Here is a 21,290-nt window from a genome sequence, read left to right on the forward strand (position 1 = left end):
TGGAGAGCCGCAGGTAGGATTGTTCCACTGCCAAGAGTAACTAGCCGAGTCGACGAAATCCAATTTGTTGGATATCTTGGTGAGAAAGTTGTCTTTCGCTTTTGGGATTGCTGTGGCCTTCTGAAGCCTGGAAAGGCATAAAATATGGTGATCTACTTCAAAAGCACAGGTGAGTGTGCTATACTTTCTGTATAGGACCACATGAGTGGCAGTGAAGAGAGCGAGATCGGCTATAATGCCTAAAAAGCGAGTGTCGGAATGATGCCACACTCCGTGTTCTGTCACGCATGCGGATCACGTTTCTCAGTACGGATTGTGTGTGTCACTTGCATTGAACCATCTGTTATTTTCGCCGACCTATTTAGGCCGTTGTACTTGACCGAGAAAGTACTGCCATTTTACAATCTCCCTCTCCCGTGCTTGCAGTGGTTTCACCACCGGCTGTCATCTTCATGGGAGTGGACAAGTTTGAAAGTGAGTTCCTTGTGTTGCGTGCCTTTTTTTTTTTACTTCACTCTCTTAAGGTGGCAGCGCACCTCTGATTGTTCGAACGCTACCGTTGTTTTGCTCTGCACCCAGACGAAGATCTCATCAAGTGGGGCTGGCCCGAAGACGTGTGGTTCCACGTGGACAAGGTGTCTTCAGCCCATGTATACCTTCGGTTGCAGCCAGTAAGTAAAACCTTGTGCCTGCGTTACTTGTGCGAAACAGATGCGCGTAAAAACAGCATACAACAAATTCTTAAATGATGCAGCAGTCGAAGTAGCGAACTCTTGCCGCAAATACGTATCGAAACTAGCAACAGCGCACGAAGAACAGTGAAAGCATCCGAAGTAACTAACTAAGCAACTGTGAAGGTCACGGCATAAGCACAGCCGGGTCTTTCACCATCCTTCGTGCGTTGTTACTAGGCAGCGTCTTTTGTCCCGCCAGCCGAGAGCATTTATAAACGAATTTCTGCCAGTACTCGGCTCCTATTGGCGCTCTCAAGTCACGTGACAAACTGCCGGGAGAAGCTTCCCGCAGTTGTGCCCTAACCTAACCAACCTATCCTAAACTTCCGCGAGCCAAATAGGAGGTGAGGGCCGAGAGAAATTTGTTAAGAACTTCTCCCGGCAGCCGGGAGAATAGACTCTGCCTCACTACTAGTTTACCAAAAATGTAACAACTTTCTTTACCATGAGACAGAGCTAACAAAGGCAGCTGGTATAGATGTACAGGCTCGTCCACTCTTAGGGTGAACACGGCTCACCGTGGCCGCGCTCCGCGGGGCGCCAGTGCGTCCGGCGCGGCGGCGCATCGAAGCGAAGCGGCGCAGGCGCACACGGATCCAGGGGAGGTGCTTCGCGTCGTCTGCTACAGCGCTGGAGCGCGCCGCATCTTGCTTTGCTGTAAACTTCGCTAGACCCAGGTGACTGAGTGACCGAGGCGGCATTGCGGGAAGGCGTACTTCACTAAGTGGAGCATTTTCCAGCTGGTTCCGTCTACAGCTTGTGAACAGCCTGCTTAGTCAATATACATAAACAGAAACAAGCATCTCACCACATAAACCAGTTAGCATGTTTTTTATAAGTGATGAGGCTAAAAATACAGTCATTGTTTTTCGCGTTCTTAATTAGGCTGGGGCCTAGAGGCGACGCTTGATAGTCGTGTCAGGGACGTCACCCAGCCTGAGGCTGTTCTTAATTTCTCGAACGGTGGAGGTCGGGTTTGCAGCAGCCGCCGCAACAATGGTAACTCTTTGCCGGGCTTTACGGGGAGCATCCGCAATTCTTCCGCCCTTCTTGTAAGCCTGGACGATTCTATTTACAGTTTTCAGTGGCCTTTTTGTCATCTCCGATATAACGCGTTGAGAATAGTTTTGTAGACACAGATCTACAATGCGTCGTCTTTCTTTTTCCAGTGCCCGCGACATGGCTAGTTTCCAAAGCGCACCGGGGAAATGAAATTATCCTGCACTTTTACAGCGTTTTTATCGCCGAAGTGCCATGGCAACCAGCAACCGAACAAAATGCAATTCATCATGCAAGTCGACGGAAATGCGTTTAATGGAACCACCTCTGGTGTCTTTCGATTTGGCGAGTCATCCCACAATCTGTAACTCCTGAGTGGCCAGTCACTCAGTTGAGTAGTCGTTGGCTGCACCGCATCATCATATTAAGCTAGGATGGGGTAGCATGACCTACGCAAAAAAAAGGTGGGGGGGGGGGGGGGCTCAGCGGTTGATCGGGCTGACGCCCATGGTCAGTTAAAAAGTAGACTGGCCTTAACACAGCAATCTGGCTTGGGCCGGGCTTAGCTTTTACAAATGGCGAGTCCGTTGGCCGACCACCGGCATGCTGTGGGCAGACGACACCATGCCGGCTTCATGACCGTCGGTTTAAATGTCGTGGCCGCCTTCGTCCAACACACGGACCGGCCACTTCCCCACGACGGCAACAGCATCGCTTGTCCGCGGCAAGGGTTCCTGCGCCGTATTCATATTTGGGTTTTACCCACTCAGCCCAGCCCACCCCCGCCTACCCCCTAAAAAAAAAAAAAAGAAATTCCTCCTAATCTCCAAATTTATCCGATGCCCACATCTATGGCGTAACTCCATGTGTCGCTTCGGGACGTATACCGCACAATTAGCAAATTATTATATGCTAGTGAGAATATGCATATGGCCCATTCTGAGGAAGTACTGAAATGAAATAGAAGCGAATAACGACTTAATTACCCGGCAAGATGTAATTTAAACTAGAAAACAGACATGTATATTATAGATTTTCCACTTTAATTACCTATTCGAAACGAACGGAAACAGCATTCGCATGCGGCGTGCATTGATTCCAAGGAGAAAAAACAACAACAACAAAAAAAACGTCGGCGCCATATGTTTTACTTCACCTAATCAATGTAATCAAATAATTGACCGGCGATTCTTCAAAATGAGAATGCGACATCTCGCATCAGGTAGCCGTCAGAGGACCGGCATCGCTTCGGTGATTTTACACAAGCTGTGACAGCAAAAATTAATTTAGTTTTTTTTATAGGATGCAGAAAGATGAAAAGGGGGAGTAAAATTGCCGCCAAATCAGTTGCTATGCCGGGGAGAGCACTTTCCTACATCGCGTAAAGCGCTCCATGCTCTCCTACCAGCGACATTAACGCGTCAATAAGAGAGTGCGAAGCAGCGGATATCACTTCTTAGTTGTTGTCGAAGTAATAGTATTGCCCTCCTTAATGGTAAAATCCATGGCAAACATGATGATGCGTGATTGCACAATCGCTCTCTAACTTTCTGCGAAATTTTTAGCGGGTTTCTGTCGTTTTCTTAAGTCAATTAAGCACATTAGTTCTAGCATCAAGACATGCGCGAAACGGCGCGCTAGGATCATCACATGATGACTACGACCAAGAGCACGCCTAATAGGTTTCTCGGTATGCACTACACCAAGTGCTGTGAGAGGAAAATAAGAGGGCCCCAGCCTAATAAAGAGCGCGAAAAAATTACTATTTTTACCCTCATCACATATGAAAAACACGCTAAGTGACTTATGTGGTGAGAAGCTTGCTTCTGTTTATGTATGTTGATTAAGCAGGCTGTTCACAAGCTGTAGACGGAACCAGCTGGAAAATGCTAAAGTTAGTAAAGTGCACCTTCCCGCAATGCCGCCTCGGGCACTCAGTCACCTGGGTCTAGCGAAGTGTACAGCAAAGCAAGATGCGGCGCGCTCCAGCGCTGTAGCAGACGACGCGAAGCACCTCCCCTGGATCCGTGTGCGCCTGCGCTGCTTCGCTTCGATGCGCCGCCGCGCCGGACGCACTGGCGCCCCGCGGAGCGCGGCCACGGTGAGCCGTGTTCACCCTAAGAGTGGACGAGCCTGTACATACAAGACTGCTAGTGTAGTGTCATTAACAGTGTAATATGCTTTTTTTTTTTCTGGCAGAACCAAACACTGGATGATGTGCCATCGAGCGTACTCGAGGACTGTGCACAACTCGTGAAGGCAAACAGCATTCAAGGTGTTGTGAACATCTCGTCAACTTTCCTCGCCGCAAGTGGCTGCGGCAATTTCTGTTCAACCTTAACTGAGGTTCATTTTGCATTCATGTTTCTCGCGAGCTTTGGTTACCGTTTGTTTCATTTACAGGCCGCTTTGTTAACGCTGGCAGCAAGGTCTCACGTTAAACTAAAGTTGTCTCAACAGCAGGGTAAAATTATGTTTCAGGTGCTTCTTGTGATTCACCTGCACAGATAATTTAATTATATGTGCTACTGACATGTCAGTCAGGCCGGGTTTGAAAAAGTTAGGACCATGGATGTTTGATAAATTGTTTTTCTCCATTGGTGCTCCGGAACCCACATTCTGTCACAGCTGTGCCTGGAGATACTGTCACATGCTGGTTGGCTAAACTAAAAAGATCTGTGAGCAGGCACTGTTCTTATGCATGTTACCTCACAAGCATATCATTGGCAAATGCATTGAGAGTAAGGACAGTGCAGACAACATTGTAACACCAAGGAGTGCTCTGCTGTTGAACCACTGCACAAAAGTAAAAGCTATGGTCAGCAGACTCTGCTAGCAGCAGGATCAGAGCTGCAGGTGAGCTTCTGATACTGAACCAGTAGTGTGTAGAGAGCTGGCATGCTCCAGGTATGAGAGCTATGGCCTTTGCACTTTTGTGATGCACTGTACACATGTGTAATAACACATAACAGCATTGTGTGGATATCTCTTAAGGAGGCCAAGGTGTGGAGTTTGGACTTTGGCTGTGATCTAATATCAGGTCCGTGAAAAACTGAAAGAAGAGTAACTCACCTGGCCCCATATCTACAAAACCTCTTTTTACATAACGGCCGTCCATGATTGCTGATCATGTTATCACTCCAGTCGCATTCGTCATTTGCTGGATTCTGATTGTCTGCTAATGAGGAAACATTCTTGTGTGAGAGAGGCTTTACAAGTTCAAATGCAATCGGGCTGTGGACAGAACTGTCTAGTTTTATGCGCGCAAACGATTGAAATACTGTTCCTTCATGTGTAAGTAGCGTGCTACACTGGTTCAAGCATTACCTGTGATGTTCAGTGTGAACTGTTCCCCTGTCCAGGCAACAAGATGAACTGTATCGATGTCGTCTACACCATGTGGGGCAATCTGAAGAAGACACAAGGAATGGAAGTTGGCCAGGTTGGCTTCCACAAGCAAAAGGAGGTGAGGACTGACATCCTTTGTTTGTTCTTTGGCATCTTGTTATGATGGATTGTAGGCATGATGATGTGCATGATGATCTAATAGCGTTTATAAGCATGTATTCCTTATATGCAGATGTTGATGTGAAGATTTTAACATTTATTTTGTTATGTCCACTAATTTGTTGTAGCTTGGTTCATTACACTGACGTTTCTCGGTGTATATATTGTGCCAAAAAGGGAAGGGTTAAAGGGAAAATAGCAGAATAATCACAGATGTCAAAATTTCTCTGCCCAGTGCTTATTGCACTACAAATGTTTTACTTATTAATAATACTTCTAATGTTCCTAGTTTTGAGGCATTACATAAGGGATTACCGCCTGTATTCACAAACGGATCTCGACTTGAAACTCTTCGTGGCTCCAACAAGTGGAGCACAACGCTGCCCGCTTACTGATGAAGACTCTGCGCTTCGCACAGACGATCGTGGAAACGAGCAAACGGAAGTGCTGAATCGGCACTTATGTTTGTCAGTTTCTGTGTGCCCAGAAGTAAGTGTTCTATGTCTACAACATCAAATATAAGACAATTTCTTGTAGCAGATAAAGACATGGTAAAGACATGGTACAGACATTCTCACGGCATTGTGTGTCGTCTGTTCGCACTGTTTTTTTCGAGATGCGAGAGTGGTGCAAACACTGTGACATCATTCCTGCAGGTACGGACAATCCGGGTGGAGAAGCGCATTAATGAGATTGTCAACCGGCTGATGAAGACCAAGGAGGAACGGCAGCCGGACCTGCGCGCGGAGCGGGAGGAGCGGGACCACAAGGAGCGCGAGGACAAGAAGCAGATCCTTCGCGAGCAAAAAGAGCGAGAGAAGCAGGAGCAGAAGGAGAAGGAGGAACAGGCCAAGCTCAAGTGAGGACAAAAAAAAAGGATAACTGGGGAAGAATCCTTGGGTTTCATCTTGCATATTTAATTATTTATTTTGTTCATTTATTTAAGTACTGTAAGTCTCGGGCATTACAAAGAGGAGTGGGCATACGTGCACAAAAAAAAAGAAAGTATGTATATTTGTACACACACACACACACACAGTCGAATCTCGATCATTTGAACCCGAAGGGACCCAAAAATTTGTTCGAATTAAAGGAAGGACTTGTTTTTGAAGTATCTGTGCACCATTGTACAATGCACAAACAGTGCGAGTCGTGAGATACTGTGGCGCACAAGCGCCACAGCGAGCGAGGACCACGAAACTACCCGCGCAGGCCAACGCTCGCCTTCCCGATAATGGCAAAAAACTAAACTTCAGGGAGTGGGCTAAGCTGGCTTCGGGCTGGTGCAAAGGCGGGTGTGCACAGAGGCCCTCTAAGGGGACGGAGTTGAGAGGCAGGATGAGGGGAGCGCAGTTTTGAGGGGCGGGGGGGGGGGGGGGCGTGAAGGAAAGCGAACTTGCTTTCCCGCCAGCTTGGTGGATGGCGCTAATTACCTCTGCCACCCAAGTCTGCCATTCTTTTCATTTGTGTCTGTCCTAAATTAAGGTAGAACTGATTTCAGAAGAACGTAAAAGCAGTCGTTTACACATTATCTAGAGCATAACTTTCTGACCAGTCAAATATTCAGTCTCACCCATAGCAGCGACACCAACTTATCTTGGGAACAAGTCAGAGTGCAGTGGAAGAAGTACGAAAAGGAAGGGATGGGCAAGGTGTGAAAGATTGCGCAGATCTGCAGAAATTTTTAACATTCTGAGCAGTGGTTCTTGGCTCGTTTGCTCGTGTGTCTTTGGTAAACTATGCTTCAGGTTATTAAAGCAAGCATAAGTGCTTCATTACTGTTTGAAAGGAATAAGTTGTGAAGTTTGTTTTACTCTTTTGTCTCTTTGCAGGAGCTACGACACATTGATGAAAGGAGAAAACATGAAATCAAACAAGGTATCATTCATTAATATCTGAAAATGCCCATGAACAGTTCGGTGTATTGGTCATCGTGGGCGCTCGAGTGATGTAAAAACTGGAAAACAAAAATGGAAACAGGAAAATCGAGATGAAGCAGAAGTGTAATACATTGTAAAGGAATTGGGAATTAAATGTGAAAGATTAAACAGCAAACACAACAGTTGAATATGTCAACATCAAAAAGCGAGATATACAGTTGGCTTCTGTTAATTGGCTTGGGTTAATTCGATCCCTACCAAAAGTTCTATTTGGGGCCCATGAATTTCTGTGGGCCCAAAGTTTCGTCATTTTGATCCTGAAAGTGGCCTGCGGTGGATAATTCGAACTTGACCTGTCAGCATGCACGTGTCTGACCCCTATAGTGACCTGTTGGCGGAGTGGCTCGTATGTAAAATGTCTGTCTAGGCGGAGCATAGAGGACAATGAATGCGTTGAACATACATCACCTCCTGTCGAAAATGCCTATTTTTGGCTTGCCCTAAGAAGATATTCAGGCCATAACTGTAGCTCACAATGTCTGGTTGTGATATTTATCCAGATTATAACACGCACCTTTTCTTTGTTTTCGTTAAAAAAAAAGAAAATTGGCCTAAAAAGTGCTTGTTCGTGCAATCGGATACGAAACCGAAACTGCCTTCACGGCATTGGTGTGTGTTGCAGCATAACACGGATGTTCTGCGGCGAAGCTGACCTTAGAAATCCGGCCGCCCACAACTCTGTGCCTCGTAACCAACTTTGTGTAGTTATGGGGTATTAAACCCCTGCATCATTGTGAACAATAATTCCTGCAGTCGTGTATGTGCAAGTTTCACTTTCTGCTACTACCTGCGACATAAATTCTCGGGGTGAAGAATCTGCGTTGAAGTACGTTTCCAATTTTTAGTGCAAGAAAAATTGAGAGCATTGAACACAAACCTGGTGTTCCTTTTTGATATTGCTGCGCTGTGGAATGATATCACTTACTGCATGAGCAAGACTAATAAGGGGATCCAACGGGTTAGATATTTTTAATCACAGCCAAAGGAAGTAACAATGAAGCCAGAAAAAGCATAGAGGAAGTTAAGCGTTATGTTTACTGTAACTAAAATTTAGAAATAATGAGGTAAAGGAAACGAAAGTGGGTGAAAAGATAAGTTGCCACAGGTTGGGACCTAAGGCACATCTCGCACATTACATGTGCGATGCTTTTACCAATTTAGGTTAGTTGGCTGCTACACTTCCCACGTCTGCATTCTTGGGTACTTATGCATTTCTGCAAGGCTTGACCATGGGAGTGTTAGCCAGCACCACTGGTGGCCAAGACTGTGGACGTGAGCGGTAGTGACCACAACTACTTACTACGTGATCATTGTGTCTGCAAATGACACCACATGTAAGCGTTTTCACTAGCGTGGGGAACGGCGGCTTTGAAACCTTGGCTTTCTGCATGGCGTTAACTCTTTGCCGTGCAGAGAAAAGCCTATCTGCCAACTCGCCCAAATTTTACATAACATACAATACAACTTTGTACTATATACTGTACAAATACAACAGTACAAGAACACTGTTGCCTTTCAGTCCTAGCTGTAAGTTCACAGATGGGCAGGTACGGAAAACGCTTCAAAAGTTAAATATAGAATGCAAGTGCAAAAGATACTACATACAATGTTATGCTTTGTGTTTAAGCACCCAGCCTTTCGGCATCGCTTTTTGTACAGTTATTCACTTTACTTTTGCTTCTTTCTTTTTCTTTTTTTTGCAGGAGGATGGCTATGACTCGGATGACTTCATGTGATGTCTTGTCAGCATTGGCCTGTGTAATAAATGTACAATAAATATAGACTTTTATCAGTTTGCTGTCTACTCTGCTGCTGCTTTGTGACACTTTGCATAGAGAAAAGCAGGATATGCAGTATGGTGCGTCTTTAAAGGCAACATGCAGTTTGTACTTAATCGTTCATTGCAGCTGAGATGTGATGCCTTGCAGGCTGTACTTGTATACTCAGATAAGTGCTTGCTTGGCACTCTTTAGAAGACGCTGCTTTTTAATAAAGTTGAAGGAGTGTTACTGCTTTGTTTCCTTTATTTTCACTCATGTGTCCCCTTTAAGCGTGGATTGTCCTCTACCAATTTCCTAATCCACAGTCTTTTTTAAGTGGAGCAAGCTTGTGTTAGGACACTTCAGGATCTTCACAGATGCTGTCACCTGTCTGTGGGGACAAACAACCATATACCTTTGCATGTTTCCTTAGTGCCTGGCCCCTGTGCCTATGTCTAATATTTTGTTGGCTGTGTCACGGGACTCAAGTTATTGTGCATGTGATGTTCTGTACCTGCTGGTTAACCAAATAATTTAGTAAAGTAATTTTAGCACCTGTGACCAGCATCACACAGGGCCAGAAAGTGTTTATTTGACAGTTTATTACTTTATCTTATGGCTACCACCTGAATAAAGAAAAAAAAAATATACCTACATTTTGTTTGTTCTACGTACAGGGCACAGTATCAACAAATATTCCTCTAAAGAATGCACATGCTCTGTCGTGGAGGAGTTCCTTTGTATGTGCGTGCTATATGCTTTGTAAACTTCTTTTGAATTAATCTGCATAATTATACATATAATCAGTGCAATCGTAGTTTAAGAACACTTTTCAAGCTGTCTTTTGACATAGTTGCCTTAGCTCCTACAGGGCGAGTGATGCTTTGTAAAGCGCTGGATTATATATATTGCACTGTGTCAATCAAGAAGATCTGTTTAACATGTATTGCTGTATTCTCTGCCAACGCCTCCTGTGATGGCATTCTTATTCATTGCTCTATTTTGGTGCATATCAAAACAAACAAGCAATACATTTCTTCCAATATATACATATTTCAAGATAGTCAAGTTCAGCAACGAGAAGCTTTAACATTGCGCGGTTATTCGTGTCTCCGGAGCAAATCCCTCGACCACCGCCTCCTCGAAGTGAAAACGAAAGCAACTCGTAGAAACAGTAGAAAGCCGAGACTCGTAGTTGTCAAGCAACAATGCGCCCCTTCGCCATTTTTGGACCTGCCGAGCGTGCGTTGTGTGCGGTCTGCTGAGCTTGTGTGTGTGTGTTGTTGAACCACCGAGGTATGGCACGCTTGTTTGACGCCGTGTTCGAAGCCGCACAAGCGTCAGTCACTCAGGGATGTGAAACTGCGCGTGCAAAGGACCACCGCCTGCTCTTTTAGCGAACTGCCCCACGCGAAGGCGGGCGACAGCGCCGCAAGATGTCTCGGCACCGAAATGTCCGGACTATGAATTATGATGACGGTAAATGCTCGTTCTGCAAGCAAAGCTTTTCGCGTCAAACTCTGTCGTGACAGCTCGCTCCCCCAGCGTCGCTTTCGATGCGCTACAGCTTTCCACATTGTATTGGACCTTACTGCTTTGGCCCGTGGGGTATGCGCAACAGGTCCATTCTCCGCTCGTTCGAAAGCAGCTTCGAGCACGGCTTCGCACCGATCGCGCGCATATCGCTTTTGCAACGTAAACGCTGACTGAGTTGCCGTTACCCGGACTGTATTTCTTTCTCAAGCGTACACAGAAACTTCCTACGCTTTTTTCCATCGACCATTAGTCAACACTGCATCGTCGGTCTGCAGTGTACGTCACAACTGCCATAGCGCTGAGTTCATTCGCGTGTACTGTAGGTGACCAGCTTCCAAACTGAATACTGATTTTTTTCTTCTTTTAAGTCTACCCAGACCTGCGCCACGGCCCTTATTATCGTTACCGAGATCACGCTTTTATATTTACTTTCTATCTCGGTTTCGTACCTTACTTTGATTGCTAACTCCGCCAGCGTATATATGCACTTATAGTGCGGCAGCGCAAAAACATCACATTTTTTGTTTTGTTTCTTCGCAGACTACGAAGGTTACTACGATGTCTACGGCAGGTCCCAGGAAGAAGACTCGTGCATATCTCCAACCACAGGTCATTACAATTCTTCGTTGATCACGGAGTGTGTTTGCGTACGCTTACACGCCTCCAGCGTTCGAAACTTCCAGTTTACAGAGACGTGTTCTAGACTTAATTAATTGTGAACAAGAACTCGACTTTCATTTGCTTACATTACAGTCTTCTGAACTGCCCGTGGACTTGTGGGCATCTATATGTACGCCTATGTTCAAGCTTTAATGTGGGACTGAAAACGGGTGACAACGTTTTCAAAAGCATAAATAAATGTATGGAGCAGGTTGCCAGAACATCCCTTCTATCTGGGATGTGCGTATCTGTAAACGTGTGGTCACTGTTTGCTGTTGTGGTTCTAGCCCAGGTGATTTGATAGGCCATTTGGTGGGTAATTTGCACCTGTTATGCAATCAGCCACTTTGTGAACTGCCTGTTTCTGTGCCTGCAAACCTTTTCCACGAGCGGGTTGTTTTGCATTGAGCTCCTTTGCCAAAAACACTGCTGCACATATTGCCGTAGCTAACGTGTCTGTTTATCTAACAGAGGAGCAGTTCCTGTACAACAGGGACAAGCTTCATTCCATGTCGTCATTCCTGTCTCCTGAAGTCCTCCAAGAGGAAAATGAGGAGGACGATGAAGAAGAGGATGGAGCCCACAAGGCCGGCCCTCGGGAACCCGAACTCAGCCCCGTAGACGAAGGTGGGCATGCAGTTTGTTGAAAAAGTCTCCTACAGAAACATTGCTGCTGCTTATTCATGTAATGTGCATGTACAGTGCTCACAGAATGAAACGCGTCAATTTAGGGCTAAGTGATGCGCATACTTTCGTTTCAACTGGCTGCAGTTCGTGTCACATCGACGTAATTTTGGCACTGCACACTGATTGTCATTGCTGTGAGCTTGACAGTATGGCTGGCTGAGTTATGGTTTTAATACATCTTTCATGTTCCAAGAGCATGTTATGTTGGAAGGCAGTACATGCAAGGCTGAAATTTTTTTTGTTAAGTGTTTATACTTAAAAGCTGTGACTTAAAACTTATACTTAAGTTGTATACTTAAAAGCTCCACTAGAGGAGTATGTTACATTCTTATGATGCTGTATCAATATAATGAAAAAAAAAAAAGCCTGTGATTGCACCTAAGAATGGGAAAGGGGTGTGCAATTGGGGAGGAGTAATTAGGAGTAGTCAGCACTAAGCTGTGCTTAAATAAATAAATAAATAAATAAATAAAATGCAGATCCAACACACATGGCATCACAATGGCACCATAGCTGACGAGGATATCAAAGCCATGCGAATTTCAGACGCGAGGCAATCAGACAGGAAAGTACATGAATTGGATGTCATCTGCAGAGGGGAGGCATTTGCTTTTGCCAAAAGAAAACCACACTTTATTGCTTCACATAACTGTGTTCCTGTAGCTGAGTTGGTTAAAGCTGTGTATTCATGACCCAAAGGTCGTGGGTTCAAATCCCAAGACTGTGTTGTCAATTTTGAACTCCCGAATCTGGTGTGGGTTTTTCTTCTGTTTCGTTTAGCTCATAACTGCATGGCAAACGGTGCGTTGGAACATCAACATTGCCCAATGCATTGGTAGCCTGTGCTAAAGTAACGGTCCTCACCAGACCAAGGGCCTGTCACCCTAATAGTGGCCGACCCGTGGCGGTGAAGAGACACTTTTTTTTTTCTTCATCCAGTTTGACAAGATGTAAACAGATTACTTGTAGGTGAAAAAAATATAGTATTTCTTCTTCTTCATTTTATTTTTTTGCACTGGCATATTTGTTTGTTACAGACGTTAAATTAGGCCTAAGAACGACATGCTGTTGCCATAAGTTGCACATTGCTAATGAAAACTACAATGTTGGTGAAAATAAGTCCTCTGGTTGTCTCTTTCTTGTGGTATTACTTACTTATTTACTTTTCTGCTGGCCTGAATTTTAATATTTCAGTCGAATAGGTCTTGCAATTGCAATAACACTGCACCTAGTAGCTATTGAGGTGTTGACACCATAGATACTTAATGAAAGTAGTCAATTTTTTTTAAGCTTTTGATCGATTGCTCGTTTCATTTGCTCAAAGAAACTGACAATTCAATAGGGAGAATTAGACATGTTGCTTATTAGCAACAGTGAGGGTTTTATGTAAAGTCCGTTGGTTTTGCTTGTGAGAGTACGACCTCGCATGTTCATGGCTGGCTTCGGCCTTAGCTGTCTTTATTTTGAAATTCTAACTTGTCCACTTCAAATGCATTCACTTTCAAAATATGTAGGGAAATCTAGTATTAAATTTTCTTCGTGCTTTCACTCCTTTGGCTACATTCTGTAATGAACCTGGTTTTCTTTTAGCCAGTAGGTTACATTGCCCTGTTAATGCTTTAAGTGCCAGCCAAAATGCTGATAAATGTCCCGCAGCAAATTCAATGTCAGTCAAAGGGATGATGCTAACTTAGGCTAAACTTAGGCTAGCACCACTGAATAAAATTAGTTTTTTTTAGGAACTAAGGAGTGGTTTACACATGTTAGGCACCATGCTGTATGAGCGATTCTTATAACAGCTTTGCATCCGACGTGAAAATACCTTTGTTATATTCATAACGAATAACGATTCAGCATAATATAAGCATATATTTGTTGCATATTGGTACAGGCGAGAAATAGTTTAGGTTTACTTTGGGACATATGTGTTCAGTATATCGAGGTTCAAATTTAATTGTCTCCTGCAGTCATTGTGGAATTCTGACAGACTTGTTTTTGTTTTCTCAAACAGTGAGTACCCTTGCAGCTTTCGCACATTCGTGCTGCTTCTGATGATTTCTCTTTCCTTTTTGAGCATTTTCCACACGACAATTATGTTCAGGTGCCGGACACTCAACACCTGTTTTAGAGCTAGCAGAAAAGTGTTCTAATAACATTTGTGTGGGCCGAGATGCTGTGTTCTGGCTGTGAGGAATTAAGTGCACTAAGACTAAAAAAGAGTGCATATTGATGACTGAGAAGAAAAGAGACTTTGGTGCAAATCAGGGGCAGATCCAGGGCTGCCTAAAGGGGGTTGGAGCCCTCATTGCAACACAAAGAGAATGATGAGGCAAGGGTGTGAGGTTGGGGTGAAGGGGTGTGAGGCTCATTACAGACTCAGTTTTGTCAGTGCTGGCATATCTTGGGCAATGCGGCCAGAGTACCCCTTTTGGGTTTGCCATTGGTGCATGTAAAAAAAGTTGTAATGTTATGGTTATCTAAGGTAACCAGGGTTTGTAAGGGGAAGTATCTGGGAACGAAGAACTTGTCTGTCATGCCTGTTCCCGCGTCTTGAGGCGTAGTTTCCCATGAAGTTTGCATCATGCTGTCCTGCCTGCCACAGTTCACAATGGGCTTTGTATAATAACTTCTCGGCGCTGTTTTCTTTCCAGTGAGGCTTTACGAGTGTATTGAGAAGATGCAGAATGTGGTGGGCGACTCGATCCCAGAGGCTACGCTTCGTCGAGTGGCGCTTGAGGGAGACTTCAATGCAGAAGTGGCTCTTGACCGTCTTCTGCAAGGTCAGCTGACTTTCGCTGGTTGCATGGCTGCTACCGGTGTGATTAACCGTGTGGAACATTTTCATATTTCGTGGGCTTTATTTCAGACTTGGAAAAAATTGAGAATTTTTCATGATGGTCTACAATTTTCTCATTACGCTTTTGCTCTGAATAAAATATCTGAGTAACTGAATTATTCACAATAACTAATTACGTACTTATGCGAAATACAAAGAATATTTGGACTTGCTCCAAGCGATGGAAAACAACATTGTCTTGATCTTATCCAGCTATGTGGCACTTATATTGTTATGTGTGGAAAGACACAGATTAAAGAGGCTATATACAGGACAGGTTATTCACACTGGAGCCAGATCGCCAGTCCCACACTCGCTCGCGCCAAAGGCACAGACCCACTTCATCGTCGTTCTCGCAGCGGCTTGTCCCTTCAGCATCGCTCAATGATATCGTAATAATATGTTTTAAAATTTCAACACAAGTTACATGGGACACGTGGTATATACTAACCACTTATAACCGATTTAGGCAAACTGAATTTTCATTCTAGTTGGCCTTTAAGCTTGAACATTGATGCAGAATACACTACGTGCTTATGGTTGCCATCAGCTTTACTTTTCGGAGACCAATGCATTCAAGATTTATAATTGCGACATAATAATACGTGGCATGCGGCATTTTGGTGGTGCAAGCAAGGCACTCATTTCATTTACCCACTCGCCCAGTATACTTGTTTTGTTCAGGGTGAACCAGAAGTACACATTTGTTGGTGGGAAAAAAAGAAAGGACAAAGTCAAAATTTTTTTAAAAGAAGGAACAGTGGTGGCACATGCCTCCAGGTGGGTGACAATGCTTTTCCAATTCATCTAGCACGAGCAAGAAGAATAAAAATAAGGAATACAAGAGGGTAAATGTTTTTGCTTAGTCGCAACCATCTGAAAAAACAAACAATGAAGCAAGAGAAAGCATAGGAGATATTGTCACATTTAATTGAAATATAGAAATAGTAAGTTAAAGGGAAATAAAAGTGCAAGGAAAGAAAACTTGTTGCAGTACGGTGTGTTGCTACATCGTTTGAGTGCGAATTGCATTAGCGTCGACAGTCATTGTTAGGTGGGTTCTGCTGGACTTTTTTGTATGTGTGTACAAGATGAACCCCGATGGCGCCAGCCAGTGTTGCTCATGGCAAAGGTAGTGGGTGTAGAACATATTTTTAACCGCTGGCTTCGCATAGTGTGGGAATTTTGGGGCCAGGCAGTTGACGTGTGTTTCCTTCTCTCTGGGACAGATGGCGTGAGTATTCCCTTGACTGAGGCATTTGCATTGTCTTCTTTCGGTCATACATAGCTGCAGATGACACGTGGTTGTGGCTTAATTCTGAATGCAGGGGAAATGTACAGTGTGTCTAGACATAGTTTTGTACAAAGCTTACCACGAAGTGGCACGCCTGTGAGGCCTAGACACCTCAGTGAGTATAGCTTGAAAAGCCAATTACACCAGGCTTTCATTCCAATTTGGTGTTACTTGTTGGTATATGCTCAGTTGCAGCCTTTGTTGTAGAAGGATCACTACTGAATGAGGTATGTCATCGGTGAATTGGAAAACCTGGAAGTGTCACAGAATTTCTCAATCCAGGGAAGTTGTTGCGTGCAATGGTTACGGCAAAGCTAGTGGCATGTCAAAGGGAGGCAAACTTCTCCATTGAACTGATGCAATAAACAAATGTTAGAGTTTTTTTGCTGTTTCTTTGAGTGTGAGCCTGGCCAGGTGGTTGGAATGGTATCAGAAAGCACCTGATAAATTCAAATACACAGTGCGTACCACTAGACTTGTAGCTTACTGGTAGCATTTGTTGACCATTATGGGTTTCGCATAGCCACTTGGCAAGCTATAAACCACCATACTTATTTTCTTGCAGCTGTACCTATTCAGTCGTAGACCAACTGAGAATTTTTATAAAGACAGTCAGGGAAAACCTGGAAAAAATCAGGGAGCTCAAAAGTGCCATTGTAGCCAACACACTAATTATGGCAAATCAGTTATGCAGAAATGTTCAATGTGGAGCAAGGTTTGTGAAAGGGAAAATTGGCATCCATCCTACAGTAGCCTCAAACAACACAGTAGCCTCATCCAGCAACCTCAAAGGAAACCCACCTAAGTTTCTCAGGGAAAAAAAACAAAAAATAAAACCTCTCACGATTGAATGAAAATTTGTCGTGGTCCGGGGTTCAAGCTAGGGACCTGAGGCTTTCCGGTGTGGTTGCTATGCTGTCTGAGTCAACCAGGAGTCTAGCAGATTGCATAGTGGGGCCAGACGAAATCGACAGCACGAAACACTGTGTGGTGGCTCAAAACCAGGCCTTTTAATGAAGGGACTAATTTGCATACAACATGCACATTGTCAATCTCACCTGCTGCTAACATTAGGCAGTCGCCACCAATCTTGGCCTGGCCCAGTGTGCCTTAGTTCATGATGCAGATGTAGACAGTTGGATCTTGGGGCCTCACCACCGGACATTGCTGGACTTCCTCTGAGAATCCGGCGTGTATCCACATGTTTAAATATTCCTGTATGCCAAAAGGCACGCTGTCACAAAAAAAAAAAAAGTGGCGATAGGTAGACTGAAACCGGGCTGTCGAGGATGACACAAGCAGCACACTACTACACACGGGGACACTGAACATGGGTGGTTTCCTTTGTAACACCGTGCCACTTTTGGCTGCTTGACACTTTTACCTTTTTAACATTACTCACTTTCAAAGCTGGCTTCTGTTCTTTTTCCTGAAACAGAAACGGACAAGCCAAAGCCGCAGCGAGAGCCCCGGAAAAGAGGTATGTTTCCACAAGTGTAATGCTCACGTGTGCGTGCATTTCGGTGCATGCAGAAATGCTGTTACCTGCATTGTTTTCTTTGAGTGGTGCACTGCCGATATATGTGCTTTATATGGCTACAGGTTAAAGGATTATTGCAGGGTGGTGCTAAGTAGCCATCCTGTAATATTGAGAACTCTCTTGTGAGACTCGCGTAGGATCAATTGGGCGATTCTGCTCTGAGTTGTCCATTGAAAGGGTGCGCTGGTTACCGCAGGCTGCCTTGAATGCACTCTGAACGTGCTTTGCCTTATTCAAATATTTCAAGACTAAAGTGTCTTGCTGTCCATTTGCATTTTAATGACAAAAGAGGACGGTACTGCAAATATCAAAATGATTTATGATTGAGGTGTCCGACTGACCCTTTGCGAATTCGTGAGACGAGGGGATAGGATTATGGGGATAATTACTTTCGTGGCATCTATAATATGGGGACTGGCAGGCCCCAATGGTTGTGAAGGAAGCAGCAGTTTCAGTTTTGCAAACACTGCCCACAGGCTTCCCTGCACGTTGACCAGAAAGCTTCGGAGAGGTTCTGCCCATTAGCACGAGAATGAAGCATTATACAAGCAGTGTCATGACACTGGATTACGTTGCTTGTTTTGAAGCAGAAGCATCAGTTTAATGGCCGAAGGTATGACAGCATGCTGCCTGCGTAATGTGGCACGGACCTGCTCTTGCAGAAGTGAGAGCGAGCATGGCCATGTTTGCGTGCGGTTGAGAACCAGCCAAGGCTGGGCATACCACAGGCAAGCAGTCGAAATAGGCGTGGGTGGGGCCTCTTGCATATATAATGTTGGCTTCGTTGAAGCTTGAGTGGCTTGCATTCGTAACCCTCAGCAAAGCAGTGGAACATTTGCATTACCTTCTGGCAAGCTCGCGATCGTAAAGGTTCTCGTAAATGTTCTCCTCCCTCTTCTCCCTCCTCTTCCCACCGTGTTGCAGTGCACTTTTCTCTTGAACTGGGTGAAGCCTGCATAGTTAGAATGCCCTGTGCATGGCAGTAAGAGATGCAGACATGCATGCAATGTTTCAGCAGCATAGTCTAAATCAAGGCTGGAGGGCTTGCAAAGGACAGCATGCTGTGCTCCCATATTCGCAAACGGGTCTTGATTCAAATCCTAGCTCCATCGATTGGAGGACAGTGCGGTCTCTTGACTGACGCCTATAGATGACGGGCTGCAGTAACGTTTCTTGGCGAATTGTTCGAGAAACATGTCTCATGTCCAACACCTTTACGTGGACTTGGGGGAGTGTTCAATGCTTGCGAACCACTGGGGTCCGAGCTAGGAATGGCAGTGACTGCACCACTTCAGTCAAGTGTTCAGTCAAGTTCAGTGTTGCCTTGCACCCATTTGAGCTGAGGAGGAGCTTTGTGTTGAGATTCGTTTGCGAGCACTGGGATTAGGGGTTGAGTTTAACCAGAGAAATTTTAAAACCATTATTCTTCGAATTATAGTGGTGAAAACTTGTGGATATATGCAAATTTATACACTTAATTTAGAATGTGAGGTTCGTATTTGTTTATCTCATTTCTATCCTAGAACAAGAGCTACGAGACTTTTGAAGTTGGCACTCTCAATAGTGTTTCTTTTTCGGCAGTCTAGCAACTCTCGTTCTCGGTAGACAGAGAAATAAGGTTGACCTTATTCAATTCCTTGAATCACGCGCAAGCCATTGATACCTTATTAGCACAATCTGAGGAACTGATTTTTCACATATTTCTCCAGGTGATCTAGTAGAGAAAGCTTGCATAAATTAATGTACATATTTTAAATAAACTTGCACATAAAATTAACACATACCTGCAAGTTTTCAGCACCATGACTCGAAGATCAAAAATGAATGTTTAAAATCATTTTTGATTTAAGATCTAATGTGCCGCGGACCGGAGAACAGTCCGAAGTCTAGCGGCCACTGCTTTTGTGTTTTGCAGCATTCGGAAACTAACTCTAGGCTTTCATTCTTCTTCCTTTCTCTGCTGTCTGGCTTCATCCTTCTTTCCCTCCCTCCCCCTTTTCTCCTTCTCTCCCCTCTCTCCCGCCTATTTGCTTTTTTTTTTCGCATAAACGCTACTGGCATGCCCTCTCGTCACCGCACCTCATCATCACCGTGCTTGCTCATCACTTTCCATCATTTCAACGTGCCGCTCGCAAGGTAAGAATCGGACAGCGATGACGACGACTCTTGTGTCGTTTCGCCGTCCGACACTGTGTTTGATGGTGGTGGGGCGTCGGCGATGGTCCCGCTTAACTTGAGGACCGTTGTTGCGCACTTTGACGTGCCGTCAAAACCGCGAAGTGATAGCATGCGGAGGTTAGATGGTGGCGAACACGGGGTTAGAGCTGCCGTAGGGTGGGTGGAGCTGCCGACCACAGGGACAGAGTCGGCAGCACCTTCAAATTTTGCGCTTTCTTCTTCTCCTTCCATGTGTACAGCTGAAACTTTAGGTTGTGAATTAAAACTGGGTGATTTGCTCAAATCAAGTTGGTCTGGGGAAACTCGTAGGACAGACAGCTTATCGAAAGCTGCGCACAGTATTAGTGGTTGTGACGGTGCATTGCCCGTGCTTGCTCATCTTGACTGTGAAACAGTACCTTCAACATCACTCACACATGCTTCAAGCGCTACTTACAATCGCAGTCCTAACCCTCAAGGTTGTGATACAGACGCTGTTGATGACTTTCTCGAAACACTGCTGCAAGAAGAAAATGCACCGAGTGTTACTTCGCAACGAAAACCTACGGTACAAGCATCAGGTGGAGTGCCCGATGAACTGGATGTACTGTTAGGCATGGTCTCGAGCTACAAGCCCAGTGCCACCACCTCGACAGACACTTCAAGAGACGGAGGCTGTACTACTTCTGCGAGAGCCAGTCACGAAGCACTATCTTTAGGCAAACCTACGAAAGACCTGGTAGGAGATGGCTTAGACGCACTTCTGGGAATCGGTGCAGACTCTGCGGCTCCAGAGCAAGGTGGCAAAGGTGCGCCCAAGACGGACTTTGACGACTTCCTCATGTCGTTGAGAAGTGACATTGGTGGCACAAGTGACTTAAAAGCACAGGATGATGATCTGGCACTGCTGCCCATCGCAGATATTTTGTCTGTGGCTTCCAGTGACGACAAGGGCCCAGGGAAGTCTCCGCAGAAGTCGGACTCAAAGCAGCCCGCTTTGCTCAACCTTGGCGAGATACTTGGCCTGAACAGGGAGCATACCCCTGATTCAGCTGCTGAAAGTGGAGCCCTCAAGCTTGATGATATTCTGAAAGGTGCCACGGGAGGCCCAGTGGCCGCCGGACAAGAGAACTGCCCGTATGGCAACAACGGAGAGAGCCCCGAGCCGAGTCCTCTGCACAGTGCGGCGGCCGTGGCAGTGAAAGAAGTGTCCCTCTTTGGCAAAGTGCTTGTGTACTTCCATTTTGTCCGGCGACAGAAGTCCGTCTTTGATCTCACGAGTTGGTTGAGGAAACTTGGTCTGCTGGAGCCAAGGCCTGGGGAAAAATTGAAGACAGCGGCGTTTGGTTTCGGTGTGCCGTCGCCAGACGACATTGTGCGCGCGTGTCGGAAGCGAGCAGTGGAGGCATCAGGTACAGGCTCTGCTGTTAGTTTGTTCCTTGCATGCTTTTTCAGATGCGAGAACTGTTTGCATGTGCGTGCAGGTGCATAAAATCAAGGATAATGTAGAAAATATAAATAATAATATGAGAATCTTGCCTTTAGATTCAGTTTCATAATGTAGCAGAAGCTTGGATATTCTAGAGAAGTTGCATCAGGTGCAAGAAATTGTATACTGCTGTGAAGCAGTGCCTGGAGGC

The 21,290-nt window shown here is 45.1% G+C and overlaps 2 protein-coding genes across 3 annotated transcripts in view; both read left to right on the plus strand.

The window, feature by feature from the left end:
* Window positions 1-17: 17 nt before the first annotated feature.
* On the plus strand, window positions 18-8,975 carry LOC142557295 (coiled-coil domain-containing protein 25). Its single transcript, XM_075669021.1, has 8 exons — window positions 18-169; window positions 427-474; window positions 580-671; window positions 3,933-4,008; window positions 5,096-5,199; window positions 5,897-6,099; window positions 7,073-7,118; window positions 8,884-8,975. Exons 1-8 carry the CDS (start codon window positions 145-147, stop codon window positions 8,914-8,916), a joined length of 627 nt encoding a protein of 208 aa, XP_075525136.1. The 5' UTR covers window positions 18-144; the 3' UTR covers window positions 8,917-8,975.
* Window positions 8,976-10,145: 1,170 nt separating this feature from the next.
* The window catches only part of HBS1 (translation elongation factor EF-1alpha (GTPase) HBS1), a 40,463-nt gene continuing 29,318 nt past the window's right edge, over window positions 10,146-21,290 (plus strand). Inside the window, exons 1-6 of one of the 2 annotated variants that reach the window (XM_075669011.1) lie at window positions 10,146-10,419; window positions 11,017-11,085; window positions 11,608-11,763; window positions 14,475-14,603; window positions 17,392-17,433; window positions 19,635-21,062. In XM_075669011.1, coding sequence (XP_075525126.1) covers window positions 10,377-10,419; window positions 11,017-11,085; window positions 11,608-11,763; window positions 14,475-14,603; window positions 17,392-17,433; window positions 19,635-21,062 — 1,867 coding nt within the window. In that variant the 5' untranslated portion in view covers window positions 10,146-10,376. The remainder of the gene's footprint in view (window positions 10,420-11,016; window positions 11,086-11,607; window positions 11,764-14,474; window positions 14,604-17,391; window positions 17,434-19,634; window positions 21,063-21,290) is intronic. The other variant, XM_075669013.1, reaches the window with a different exon arrangement.

This window comes from Dermacentor variabilis, chromosome 9 (genome assembly GCF_050947875.1).
Source record: "Dermacentor variabilis isolate Ectoservices chromosome 9, ASM5094787v1, whole genome shotgun sequence".
NCBI lineage: Eukaryota > Metazoa > Arthropoda > Arachnida > Ixodida > Ixodidae > Dermacentor > Dermacentor variabilis.

What these genes read in the sequence shown, in the direction of transcription:
- LOC142557295 (XM_075669021.1), top strand. Translation starts at nt 145, where the DNA reads ATGGTGATCTACTTCAAAAGCACAG. An exon ending in GGGAGTGGACAAGTTTGAAA is followed by an intron (nt 475 to 579) that starts GTGAGTTCCTTG and finishes CTCTGCACCCAG; the next exon opens with ACGAAGATCTCATCAAGTGG. An exon ending in GCTTCCACAAGCAAAAGGAG is followed by an intron (nt 5,200 to 5,896) that starts GTGAGGACTGAC and finishes TCATTCCTGCAG; the next exon opens with GTACGGACAATCCGGGTGGA.